General features: G+C 44.3%; 1 protein-coding gene across 2 annotated transcripts in view; it reads left to right on the top strand.

Moving 5' to 3' along the window:
* The window catches only part of IQGAP1 (IQ motif containing GTPase activating protein 1), a 424,957-nt gene that overhangs the window by 170,478 nt on the left and 239,701 nt on the right, over positions 1-14,778 (top strand). For both annotated transcript variants that reach the window (XM_069222592.1, XM_069222593.1), the window contains one exon: positions 4,811-4,895. In XM_069222592.1, the coding sequence (XP_069078693.1) occupies positions 4,811-4,895 (85 nt within the window). The remainder of the gene's footprint in view (positions 1-4,810; positions 4,896-14,778) is intronic.

Below are 14,778 nucleotides of genomic sequence, written 5' to 3'. Positions count from 1 at the left end.
CTTTATGTCAGCAGTAGATCTAAAAGACGCTTATTTCCATAGTCCTATACACCCAGCACAAGTATCTCAGATTTGTCATAAAAGGACAACACCACCAGCTCATGGTGCTCCCAGTTGGAGTCACCACGGCACCAAGAGTGTTTACAGAATATCTAGCGGTGGTAGCAGCTCACCTGTTCAGACAGAAACTTCATGTGTACCCATACCTAGATGACTGGCTCATACAAGCCAGCTCTCTCAGACAATGTCTCAGCCACATTCAAGCCACAATAGACTTCAATAGACTTGCTTCACCAATTAGGGTTCACAATCAGTTTTCAAAAGTCACATCTCACCCCACTTCAGGTACAGCCTAACTTTCGGGCCAAAATCAATACACAGCTAGGCATAGCTTACCCAAATACTGGTAAAATACAGAACTTTCAAACAGAGCTTCTTCACTTTTGCCCCAATCAACAAGTCACAGTGAAATCAATCATGAGACTTCTGGGAATAATGGCTTCTTGCATTGGATTAGTGCTACATTCATGTCTTCGTGTGTGCCCGTTGCAGGAATGTCTATCACGCCAATAGTCTCAGGCACAGGGTCATTTACAGGATCTAGTAGTGGTAGACCACCACACCTTTCGATCTCTGCAGTAGTGGAACATCAACAACCATTTGAAAGAGCTACTGTTTCTAGGCCCTGTTCTACAGGTTATTGTGACTACGGACGCTTCTTAGATGGGATGGGGGGCTCACCTGAAATACCTCACAATACAGGGTCTTTGGGATCATGCTCACAGACTCCTTCACATCAACTTTCCAGAGTTGCTAGCTGTTTATCTAGCACTCAAGGCTTTTGTAATGTATCTCATCAACAATGTCGTTCTCATCCGCACAGACAACATGAGAACCATATTTTATTTACAGAAACTGGAGGATTCGGTCAGTACAGTTGCCTCGCCTTGCACAAACAATTTGGCACTGGGCTCTTTGCCACAACATTTACATGTTAGTGGAACAGAGTTTAGGGTCATACAACAATTTTGCCGACCTCCTCAGCAGGATGCGGCAGCAAGTCCACGAGTGGGAACTCCACCCCAGAGTCCTCCAACCCTACTTACAAAAGTGGGAATTTCCAGACATAGATCTATGCGCAACAAAGGAAAACACAAAATGCCCGACTTTCCTCCAGGTTCCCACACCCTCAATCTAAGAGCAATGCTCTATGGTTGAACTGGCCAGGGATATTTGCCTGCGCTTTTCCACCTCTCCCTCCCCTTCTGTACGAGGTTTGGAAGCTCAGGCAAACGTCTCTCACACTAATCCTAGTGGCACCTACATGGGCAAGACAACCATGGTTCACCACTCTACTGGACCGATCAGTAGCGCCTCACAAGAAGCTTCCCCTTGACCTGGACCTTCTCACTCAGAACCAAGGTCAGATCAGGCACCCAAATCCCAAGGAGTTGAATCTTGCAATTTGACTCCTGAAGTCATAGAATTCAAGTATTTAAATCTGCCTCAAGAATGTATGAACATTTCTAAAGAAGCATGCAGACCAACAACTAGAGCATGTTATGTAGCAAAGTGGAAACGCTTTGTTCACTATTTCAGTTGTAAAAACTGGGATCCTTTCCAAGTGTCGGTACAAAATTTCATTTTGTATCTTCTCTGTTTGCAAAATGCAAACTTGGCATATACCTCTATAAGATTACATTTATCAGCCATAGATGCTAAGCTTCAAAACACATTATTCTCTTTTTGAAATCCCTGTCATAAAGGCTTTTATGGAGGGACTAAAAAGAGTGATACCACAAGGATTATCTCCAGTACCTTCTTGAAATCCTAATATAGTACTCACTAAACTTATGGGACCACTGTTTGTACTACTGCATCCATGCCCCCTGCAGTTTCTTTCGTGGAAAATGGCCTTCTTAGTTGCAATCACTTCCCTGAGACGTGTAAACAAGCTCCAGGCATTAACATTACAAGAACCATTTTTGTAAAATACATAAAGATAAAGTGGCTCTTCGCATTAACCCAAAATTTCTACCAAAAGTAGTATCTCAATTCTATCTCAATCATACTATTGAGTTAGTTTTTTAGCATAACCTGATTCAGTTGCTCAAAGAGCCCTACGCATGTTAGACATGAAAAAGTGTTTATGTTCTGTATTGATAGAATTAAAACATTCAGAAAGACAAAACAACTTTTTGTTGCTTTTTCTCAGCCACATAAATAAAATCCTGCTACTAAATCCAGCATAGCAAAATGGATTGTTAAATGCATCCAAACTTGTTATGCAAAAGCTAAAACGTGACGGGGAAGGGAAGGATTGGAGGGGTGGGGTAGGCGGGGGGAATAAAACAAAAGTCTAATATATATATTTTTATTTAACTTACCTAAACGTTATTGCCCCTCTCTGCTGCTCTCTGCTGCACTGCAGGCTCCCAGCCTGCGACCAATCATGACACTGCTCAAAGCAGTGCTATGATTCGCTGGAGCGCCCTGGCTGGGTGCTCCAACACAGACTGGGAGCCTGGGCTTGCACAGTGCCGGTTTGGAGAGAACCCTTGTGCGCATGTGTGTTTGGCCAGCCCAAGACAGCCGGCCAAACATACATGCGCACTGAGGGGAGTGCTCTGTGCACCCCCAGGGCCCTGCCCCCTTTAAAAATAAAACGTTAATACATATACATATAAAATGTAGTTTATTATAGTTTTATTTTTAAAGGTTTACTGCTCCTGCTGCTTGCGGGGGCGACGCTCCTACACCCTAATGGAGGGGCCACCCCTTCCTGTTACCCTTACAGCCCATTCAACATGTAAGAAAGGTGCATCTATGGCATTTCTTGGGAACATAGCTATTGCTGACATTTGTAAGGCAGCTACATGGTCAACGCCACACACTTTGACTAAACACTATTGTATGGATGTTTGAGCACGTCAACAAGCCAACGTAGGTCAGGCAGTGCTACATACTCTTTTTCAAAGCTCTGTAACTCCCACAGGTCAGCCACTGCTTCTTGGGAGCCACTGCTTTACAGTCTGTGCAGAGCATGTGTAGCTACAGCCACACATGCCATCAAATGGAATAAGTTACTTACCCAGTAACCATCTGTTTGTGGCATGTAGTGCTGTACATTCACCTGCGCCTCCCGGACACCTGTGGTCATTAGTCTTTTGATATACATTCTTATGCATTGTTATTTCATTTGCTTTTCTTTACACTACACTCCATATATAACCGCCTGCGGGGAAACAATCTGAAGATAGAGTCTAGGACCATGCGCATTGCCAGCAAGAGGAAGAGTCACTAGTATGCCCCCTTTAATTTGTGCTAGTTGCTGCCACATCTGTCGACCAGGCTTACGTGTTGCATGGAAATGTTGTATGTGTACTGTGTGCAAAGGTTGCTTAAAGGGCATTAGGTAAGCTATTTTGTTGAGTATTGTTTTTATCTAGTTTCAATTGATACTCACTGTTACCTCTTAAAGATGAAACGCTGAGTTACCATGCACACACATGTTACGACTGACAGGAAGTTCCATACAAAAACATGAAACCATCGATATTGTTTTTGCTCTGATAGTCCTTACTTTGTTTAGTAACTGTCTTTTCATTTTATTTTCTGTCATATTGAATATTCCAAAATATCAGCAATAAACTTTGTGCATTTAATTCCATTCACCTATCTGCGTGTTTAGAATCTGCAGATAGTTAAGATGTAAAGTTTTCATCCTTGATTTGCGTCAGGCACTGTAGAGGCTGCAGTGGGCATAACTGGAGTATATGTGGGAACCTGAAATGGTTGTGATTATCCTCTGGTATCTCAGGCTTCTTTGGGCTTCTTTGGTGATTATCCGCTTGCCTAGCAGTGGCCATGTTAAGTCCATAGAGCCCTGTTCGTACATGCGTACATCCCTTGTGTGTAGGCTCCATGTCCTGCTAACATAACAAACTTAGAGTAGAGTCGGTGCACACTCGCATAGAATGACGCCCTCCTCTTTTTACAATCAGGCGCCATTCTTCGTGGTTAGGAAAGATAGTAAATCTTCATTGTTTTTATAGAAAATAAAATGAATGCTGCGGTCTGTAACACTGCCCCAGGTTTAGTACTTAAGCGAAAGGCAAACTAGGCATGCCATGGAAGTAACCAGCGGTTATGTGGTTTCACGCTCTGCCCGTGTACCGTTAGTTCAGCATTGAGGAGGGTGTATAAATGCCTACTTCTGTCTCCAGCTCATCTCTGGAGTGTACTAAATCGTATGCAAAACCAGAATATTTCTAAATGTTACACATGGCCCTAACCCCTGGGGGGAGGCGGGCGGCCCAGTTATTTAGGGGGGCTGCTGTTCAGCCCCAGGCCAGGCTAATTAATGTATGCGAGATAAGGGAGACACTGAAGCACCTCATCACATTTTGCCGGTCGACATCATTTTTTGTTACTAATTGTGTGCCCTGTTTGTTCCCCTGTTTCATCTATGCTTCATTTGGACCGAATTGGTTGGGGGGAGGGGGGGGGGTGCGGGGTGTGTGTATGTTCAAACTGTACTATGTGCAAACATCCCGGAATTGTAAAACCCGTTTTTTAACAAAACGTGCCCTTTTGAGCAAGCAGGTGCTGGGTGTGTCTTTGTCGGTGTGTAATCCGTCAAGACAAGCGCCCGAGCGTGAAGTCGTGCCGCGCTATATTTAGTTACTCTACAATCAGTATAAAAGCTCGGTCGGCGTGGAGCGTGGGGCGTGTACAAACCTCTAGGGCAGATTTTGAATGGCTACTGTGGGAGAAATGTGAGGCTCATGTTGTCTGTTTTTTTCCCCAGAATGGCCTGGTGGGGCCCCTGCAGAAGGAGGAGCTACAGTCCGGGGTGGACGCTGCGAACGGCTCTGCACAGCAGTACCAGAGAAGTAAGGTCGTGCAGCTGCATGCTCCGCCGCGCGTGCATGGGAGGGGCCGATGTCAGGGATGAGTCAGCAGTGCCGCCCTAGCTCAGTCTCTTGCACCTGCCATGTTACCGTGTGTGGATTCCCTCAGACTCCCCCCGAGGCAGCTCATTCAGAAAATAGTAATGCATCTCCGAGGATCTCAGCCTATCCAGACTCCTGCTAATTCCACAGCCCTAGCTGGTTTTTCAGACTCGAGTCAAACATTAAAGCGCAGATGAGCTAACTTGAAAGAACGAACTTGATCCTGGCATGTTAACCGTTGTGAAAACGTGACCGTGCATGTCACGGACGTTCAGTACCTACAGGTGCTCCATGGACTTTTCCAGGCAGGATTGTTTTTGCCTTTTTAAGCCCCTGGAGCGGTAAAACACCTTAGAAGCTTATGTCACCTGTTCTTGATTGACACTAGTGAGTATCTCCTGCAGCCACGGTTCTTCCAGCTGTAGAGTAACAAAGCTTGAGGGGGCCCCCTGCAAAGTACATGCAGGGACCCCCCTCAGCACTTACTAGGAGCTCTCAGGCCCAATACTGTTCTGAGGGCACCCACGGGCGCACGCCCCTTCTCCCGCACTGCGGGGATCTTTGTTATGCCACTGCCTCCCAGGGCTCCAAACAACCCCCAAAGCTCTGTGGCCTTTACCGCAGGTTTGGCCTTTGGTCCAACAGCACTGCGGGTGGAACAAAAAGGGGCTCCCACTCAGAGAATTCCAGCCCAACCCCTCCTAGTTCCATCTGTGCCTAGTCCTTCCGGCTACCCTTCGCTGACATCATTGTACGCCACCCACAAGCAACTGAATTTCCACCCACTGGTTATCATGAACCTTAGAAATGACGTAACCATTTCGCTGTGGCGATCATGCTTTTTCCACAGGGCACTATTTCCTGGTGAAAAATCCAAATAGAAACCAGTATGTGGATAAAATGCTGCGGGCATGCAGGACTATTCTGTAATAATCCAGCAAATAGAGTTTATTTGGATGAGTATAGCGATAGGTTGTGTGTCAAGTAGTATAAGAACGTGCATTTGGAAAGTGTACTATAACATGCAGGTAGTCTCAACAGAGAGCGATATGGGAAAGACTAAAATTAATTTGAAACTCCTTTGTTCGATGGCATCTGTCGCTGTAGATACGCATGTTTTGCATAGCTCGCCATCTGGTGTTGGGTCGGAGTGTTACAAGTTGTTTTTCTTCGAAGAAGTCTTTCGAGTCACGGGACCGAGTGACTCCTCCTTTTGTCTCCATTGCGCATGGGCGTCGACTCCATCTTCGATTGTTTTTTTTCCGCCATCGGGTTCGGACGTGTTCCTGTCGCTCCGAGTTTCGGAACTGAAAAACAGCTACATTTCGGAAGATTTTCGTCGGTATTGTTGCGTTCGGGATCGGCGTAGTCAGAATCAACACAAGATCGAAGAGCTCCGGAGCCCTTCGGGGTAGTTTTCGATCCCTGTCGGGGCCTGCTCGGCCCGACCGCGTGTAGAAGAACACCGATGGAACGGACCCCGTTCCGTTTCTGTCCCAAATGCCACAAAAAATACCCCTATTCAGACCAACACTTGGTCTGTAACCTGTGCCTATCACCTGAGCACAGTGAAGACACCTGCGAGGCCTGAAGGGCGTTCCGGTCCCGAAAAACACTCCGAGACCGTCGAGCAAGAAGACTTCAAATGGCGTCCACGCCGACAGCGCACCGAGAGTTCGAGGTACAGGAAGAGGAAGAAACCTTTTCGATACACGAATCGGACTCCGAGGAATTCGACGATCCACGAACTGTGAGTAAGACGTCAAAAACCACGCATAAGAAGATTGTCAAGGCCCAGGGGACGCCACTGCCACCAGGCCATGGCTCCACCCATAAATTCTGTGACCGACCGTCGGCACCGAAAAAGGCCCAATCAGTGCCGAGACCGTCCGACTCCGGTCGAGACACCGGCACGCAGCCTTCTCGGGACCGAGAAAGTGCTGGAGACATACATCGACACCGAGATAGCGGTGTAGACACGGCTCGACGCCGAGACAGCGGCACCGATGAAGATCGACGCCGAGATGTTTCGACTCCGAAAAAGAAAAAAGCCACCTCGGAGCCGAAAAAAGATGCAGACAGGGTTTCGGTGCCGAAACAACCTGCAACCGACCCAGTTTCAGGCTCTTATACCGAAGAGCAATCAATGACCTCCCAAATGCGAAAGCATAGGTTTGAGGAAGACCTGCAATCCACCGATGTAGACCATACGCAGAAACGTATTTTTATACAGCAGGGGACAGGAAAGATAAGCACCCTTCCCCCTATTAGGAGAAAGAGAAGACTGGAATTTCAAACTGACCAAACACCACAAACAAAAATGGTGAAAAGGGTTACTCCGCCACCCTCTCCTCCACCTATAATTCACGTCTCGCCAGCACAAACTCCATCACATTCCCCGGCTCACACCACCATGAGCCAAGGTGACCAGGATCAGGACGCATGGGACTTATACGACGCCCCTGTGTCAGATAACAGTCCGGAGGCATACCCTAGAAAGCCATCACCACCAGAGGACAGTACTGCATATTCTCAGGTGGTGGCTAGAGCAGCACAATTCCACAATGTAAGCCTCCACTCAGAACAGGTCGAGGATGACTTTCTATTCAACACCCTCTCTGCCACCCACAGCTCCTACCAAAGCCTGCCTATGCTCCCTGGTATGCTTCGGCACGCAAAAGACATCTTTAAGGAGCCGGTCAAAAGTAGGGCAATCACACCAAGGGTGGAAAAAAAGTATAAAGCTCCTCCTACAGACCCTATTTTTATAACTTCGCAGCTGCCACCAGATTCTGTCGTTGTAGGAGCAGCTAGGAAAAGGGCCAACTCCCACACATCTGGGGACGCACCACCCCCAGATAAGGAAAGCCGCAAGTTCGATGCAGCTGGAAAGAGAGTCGCAGCACAAGCTGCAAACCAGTGGCGCATCGCTAACTCACAGGCACTTCTAGCGCGCTATGACAGAGCCCATTGGGATGAGATGCAACATCTCATTGAACATCTACCCAAAGACCTACAAAAGAGGGCAAAGCAAGTGGTTGAAGAAGGACAGAACATTTCAAACAACCAGATACGCTCCTCCATGGACGCAGCAGACACAGCTGCAAGAACAATAAATACATCTGTGACCATCAGAAGGCATGCATGGCTACGAACGTCTGGGTTTAAACCAGAGATTCAGCAGGCAGTTCTCAATATGCCATTCAACGAAAAAGAACTGTTCGGTCCAGAAGTGGACACGGCGATTGAGAAACTTAAAAAGGACACGGACACTGCTAAAGCCATGGGCGCACTCTACTCCCCGCAGAGCAGAGGAAATTACAGCACCTTCCGCAAAACACCCTTTAGAGGGGGGTTTCGGGGTCAGGCCACACAAGCCAGCACCTCACAGGCAACACCATCCAGTTACCAGGGACAGTACAGGGGAGGCTTTCGGGGCCAATATAGAGGAGGGCAATTCCCTAGGAATAGGGGAAAATTTCAAAGCCCCAAAACCCCTACAACTAAGCAGTGACTCACATGTCACTCACCCCCTCCACACAACACCAGTGGGGGGAAGAATAGGTAATTATTACAAAGCATGGGAGGAAATCACTACAGACACTTGGGTTCTACCAATTATCCAAAATGGTTATTGCATAGAATTTCTACAATTCCCTCCAAACATACCACCAAGAGCACAAAATTTATCAAAACATCATTCCGAGCTCCTGGAGATAGAAGTTCAAGCACTATTGCAAAAGAACGCAATCGAGTTAGTACCAAACACACAAATAAACACAGGAGTTTATTCACTGTACTTCTTAATACCAAAGAAGGACAAAACGCTAAGACCAATCCTAGACCTAAGAATACTAAACACATACATCAAATCAGACCACTTTCACATGGTCACACTACAAGAAGTGTTACCATTGCTGAAACTACACGACTACATGACAACATTAGACCTCAAAGACGCGTATTTCCATATACCAATACATCCATCGCACAGGAAATACCTAAGGTTTGTATTCAAAGGAATACACTACCAATTCAAGGTACTGCCTTTCGGTTTAACAACCGCAACAAGAGTCTTTACCAAATGTCTAGCAGTAGTCGCTGCACACATCAGAAGGCAGCAAATACATGTATTCCCGTATCTAGACGACTGGCTAATCAAGACCCATTCGTTAATAACGTGCTCACACCACACAAATCAAATCATACAAACCCTCTACAAACTAGGGTTCACAGTCAACTTCGCAAAATCCAACATTCTGCCGCGCAAGGTACAACAATACCTAGGAGCCATAATAAACACAACAATAGGAGTAGCCACTCCAAGTCCACAAAGAATTCAAAATTTCAACAACATCATACAACGCATGTATCCAACACAGAAAATACAAGCAAAGATGATATTACAACTCCTAGGCATGATGTCTTCATGCATAGCCATTGTCCCAAACGCAAGACTGCACATGAGGCCCTTACAACAGTGCCTAGCATCACAGTGGTCACAAGCACAGGGTCACCTTACAGATCTGGTGTTAATAGACCGCCAAACTTACCTCTCGCTTCTATGGTGGAACAATATAAATTTAAACAAAGGGCGGCCTTTCCAAGACCCAGTGCCACAATACGTAATAACAACAGATGCTTCCATGACAGGGTGGGGCGCACACCTCGATCAACACAGCATACAAGACAATGGAACGTACATCAAACAAAACTGCATATAAATCACCTAGAACTGCTAGCAGTTTTTCAAGCACTAAAGGCTTTTCAACCAATAATAGTTCACAAATACATTCTCGTCAAAACAGACAACATGACAACAATGTATTATCTAAACAAACAAGGGGGGACGCACTCAACGCAATTGAGCCTGCTGGCACAAAAGATATGGCGTTGGGCAATTCACAACCAAATTCGCCTAATAGCACAATTTATCCCAGGAATTCAGAATCAACTCGCAGACAATCTCTCTCGAGATCACCAACAGGTCCACGAATGGGAAATTCACCCCCAAATTCTGAACACTTACTTCACGCTCTGGGGAACACCTCAAATAGACTTGTTTGCGACAAAAGAGAACGCAAAATGCCAAAACTTCGCATCCAGATACCCACACAGGCAGTCCCACGGCAATGCCCTATGGATCAACTGGTCAGGGATATTTGCCTACGCTTTTCCTCCTCTCCCTCTCCTTCCTTATCTGGTAAACAAACTCAGTCAAAACAAACTCAAACTCATATAATAGCACCAACTTGGGCAAGGCAACCCTGGTACACAACGCTGCTAGACCTATCAGTAGTACCCCACATCAAACTGCCCAACAGGCCGGATCTGTTAACACAACACAACCAAACGATCAGACACCCAGATCCAGCATCGCTGAATCTAGCAATCTGGCTCCTGAAATCCTAGAATTCGGACACTTACAACTTACCCAAGAATGTATGGAAGTCATAAAGCAAGCCAGAAGGCCATCCACCAGGCACTGCTATGCCAGTAAATGGAAGAGGTTTGTTTGCTACTGCCATATTAATCAAATCCAACCATTACACGCAACCCCAAAACATGTAGTGGGTTACTTGCTTCACTTACAAAAATCTAACCTAGCTTTCTCTTCCATTAAAATACACCTTGCAGCAATATCTGCATACCTGCAGCCTACCTATTCAACTTCCCTATATAGGATACCAGTCATTAAAGCATTCATGGAGGGCCTTAAAAGAATTATTCCACCAAGAACACCACCTGTTCCTTCATGGAACCTAAATGTTGTCTTAACTAGACATATGGGTCCACCTTTTGAACCCATGCACTCCTGCGAAATACAGTTCCTAACATGGAAGGTTGCATTTCTCATCGCCATTACCTCTCTAAGAAGAGTAAGCGAGATTCAGGCGTTTACAATACAAGAACCTTTTATACAACTACACAAAAATAAGGTCGTCCTAAGGACTAATCCTAAATTTCTACCAAAAGTTATTTCACCGTTCCATCTAAATCAAACAGTGGAACTTCCAGTGTTCTTCCCACAGCCAGATTCCGTAGCTGAGAGGGCACTACATACTTTAGATGTCAAAAGAGCATTAATGTATTACATTGACAGAACAAAGAGCATCAGGAAAACTAAACAGCTATTTATTGCATTCCAAAAACCTCATGCAGGAAACCCAATATCAAAACAAGGTATAGCCAGATGGATAGTTAAATGCATCCAAATCTGCTACCTTAAAGCTAAACGACAACTGCCCATTACACCAAGGGCACACTCAACCAGAAAGAAAGGTGCTACCATGGCCTTTCTAGGAAACATCCCAATGCAAGAAATATGTAAGGCAGCCACATGGTCTACGCCTCACACATTCACCAAGCGCTACTGTGTAGACGTGTTATCCGCACAACAAGCCACAGTAGGTCAAGCCGTATTAAGAACATTGTTTCAGACTACTCCCACTCCTACAGGCTGAGCCACCGCTTTGGGGAGATAACTGCTTACTAGTCTATGCAAAACATGCGTATCTACAGCGACAGATGCCATCGAACTGAAAATGTCACTTACCCAGTGTACATCTGTTCGTGGCATCAGTCGCTGTAGATTCGCATGTGCCCACCCGCCTCCCCGGGAGCCTGTAGCAGTTCGGAAGGTACCTTCAACTATTTGTATATATATTATTTTAACCTTAAATAGGTACATACTTAGTCACTCCATTGCATGGGCACTATTACTACAATACAACTCCTACCTCACCCTCTGCGGGGAAAAACAATCGAAGATGGAGTCGACGCCCATGCGCAATGGAGACAAAAGGAGGAGTCACTCGGTCCCGTGACTCGAAAGACTTCTTCGAAGAAAAACAACTTGTAACACTCCGACCCAACACCAGATGGCGAGCTATGCAAAACATGCGTATCTACAGCGACTGATGCCACGAACAGATGTACACTGGGTAAGTGACATTTTCAGTATTCTTCTTAGCAGGTGTAGTAGACACTCGAAGCAAGTATGAGAGCTGTTTTCTCTTCTCTGAAGATTCGCTATACTTTAAATGGGACGGATATAACACTATTTAGAAAGGCTGCATTTTGAGAAAAAATCATGACTCATATCACATTGAGAGAAAGGAAAAATGTAGATAGAGCACTTCCCCCTGACAAACATAAACCACGACAAATGTAGTGAATGTGGTATTTTCCGCATGCCACATTATGTGGGTGAGACCACCTCATCCAAATTATTTTTTGACCCAAAAGGGCCCAGTAACCTGAGAACAACGAGTTAGGAATAAGAAATAGATCTTCTGTCAATAGATTCACCACACTCGTCGTTTATAAAGAACCATCTCAGATCTGATGCTAAAGCTTTTGATGAAATGAAGACAAATGAACGATTTAAGGATCAACAACAAACCTTTTTGATAAGTTTGTCAATACAGTGTCAGGAGTCTTTAGTAAACTTGCAACACCTAATATTTAAGAGTAATAAAATGCCCTCTTCCATGGTTCACCTCTGTGGTTGCTGAAATGAAATGAAACTGCAGATGTCTTGGAAGTCGGTGGAGGATAAGAAAACTCTAGTGTTAACTTGAAAAAGTAGTCAAGAACTACAAAGGGCGATTTTTTTAAAGGGGAAAGTTCTTTATATACAAACATTGAAAGTGCTAATGTAGGAATTAAGACAATTGTTAGAAAGATTCAGGATTAACCCCTTTAATGAAAAACACAAAGTTACGAGTCTATAGCTTTCGTTCTTGCGTGTCTAAAAGCTTGGGAAAGGGTGATAGTGTCTTCATCACTTGGGGGTCTGAACACCAGTATAGTTCGAACACTGTTCTGGTATTCCTGTTTGAAGATATGGCGGCCGCCTCAAATGATGGAGATTTATGCTTGCTCATCCTGTACAGGTGACTGTGATCTGCTACCTAACCGTCTAAGTGTGGGGGCATCTGTATCAGATGCATAAAGTAGTTCATTTGTTTATATGCACAGACAGAATCTGTCTGGCTCAGTCAGTTTCTATCCTTTGAGGTCAAAATTGAGTGCAGGGTACGGTACCCCAAATGTCACTCCTCACTTCTGTTATTCACCATATTCATCTGACCAACTGATCTCCATTTTTAGGACTGGAGGTGTAAGCTTCCAGTTTTACACAGATGGAATGCAGATTTACCTTTGTTTCAATGGTCTGCAGTATGACATGTTAGCCCTTCAGAGTGGTTTAGGAGAGGTGGCCAGGTGGGTGAACAACAGTGACCTCAAACTCAGTAGAAAGACAGCCAAGCTCTTCTGTTTGGTGTCCATTTAGAAGCAACACATTTTCAATGTGCTCTCAGCCTCTTGGGTTACTTGGCATGCCTACACCTTTTTCTAAAAATGCAAAAAAAAAAAAGTCTGAGTGATCTGGGATGTAAATCTCAAGGATTGAGGGTCATATAAGCTCAGTTGTTCAATCTGCATTTCTTAGTCTGGGACAGTTGAACCGTGCTGTAGTTTATGTGGAAAAAAAACATTACAAAAGTATAATATGTGCTTTAAATAGTTTCAATATGGATGCTTTCTTTAAAATATTGCACTGCCAAAGGCTCAAGCAGCCAGGTTGCTGTATGTACAAGACATCGCTGGAAGTCTTACACGAAATTTGGCTACAGTGGTGACATGTCATTAAGACAATTACACTCAGGCACACAGTTGGTTTTTGAGTTAATTCTGGGAAGTCTCTGTAGGAAGCAAATCAAGTAAGCACCAGAATACCGTCTAATGTCAATCAACCTTGGTCTCTAACACATTCAAAGAACTAACTTAATTGAATGTTTGATCACAGATTTTCTTTCTATTTCTAAGTCCGAACAGTAAGAATCCACTGTTTATAGGAATTTGGGAATTTGACTCTACTGACTTACAGGAAACGTTTAAAACAATTGTACTTAATAAATATTTATATTCTGTCAGGTTGGCAAATCTCTTGATCTTAATGTCCTGGCTTGCAGGTTTTAGGCATTGAGAGTTTCCATGTTAGATATTTCTATTTAACCCTATCACTTTATGTCTTTTAATGTGTAAATTATAAAAGTAGAAGTGGAAGTATAATAATGCTAAGAAAGAAAGCAAGACTGACATTTTCTTGCCATGACTAAACATACTGGTACTAACAAAGCCTGGTTGTCTGCAGTATTAGTTTTACATTAATGTGAATCAAAGGATTTTGTATCCTATATCTGGGTAGGTTTCCCTTAACCCTTAAACCCATGCACATAGCTTGTGAGTTGCATTATGGAGATGGGACACTATATGGACGCTTTTAGATATGCCAGAAGTCCTTAAAGAATGGTTTGTCTATGTGGAGCTATCGACTTGCTTTTCAGAAGTCCGAGAATAAACCAGTAATGTTGTTTAAACACTAACCTGGAGTATAGAAAATGACAAAATTGCTGAAACGTTAATTAGCAGATTAGCAAAATCAACTATTAACTAAATGTGAAAAAATATGCTTAATATGTTAATAAAAACAAACAGAATCATGAACTACAGTTGCAGCATTTCTGTGAATGTACATTTGTATACATGTACCTAGGTCCCCACATACCTTTCATTGGAATGAGTGCAACAAGTGCAGCCCTCGTTATTAGGTATATTGTTACACTATTGCCATGTCAGCATATAAAAATATCACGAAGTGCTGAAAAACCTTAATAAAACTAATAACATAAAACATGTAATTGCCCTACCAAGGTAAAGGGGTCATGGTTCATAAGACATATATCGAAGGTGAAATCCACAGCATGTTTTATGTAAAGTGAATTGGAAGCTATGTAAGGTTTAAAAAGAAACA

The sequence above is a fragment of the Pleurodeles waltl genome, chromosome 3_1 (assembly GCF_031143425.1).
Source record: "Pleurodeles waltl isolate 20211129_DDA chromosome 3_1, aPleWal1.hap1.20221129, whole genome shotgun sequence".
NCBI classification, from domain to species: Eukaryota; Metazoa; Chordata; class Amphibia; order Caudata; family Salamandridae; genus Pleurodeles; species Pleurodeles waltl.
The sequence above is the reverse complement of the archived record's forward strand: the minus strand, read 5'-3'. Positions and strand labels throughout refer to the sequence as shown.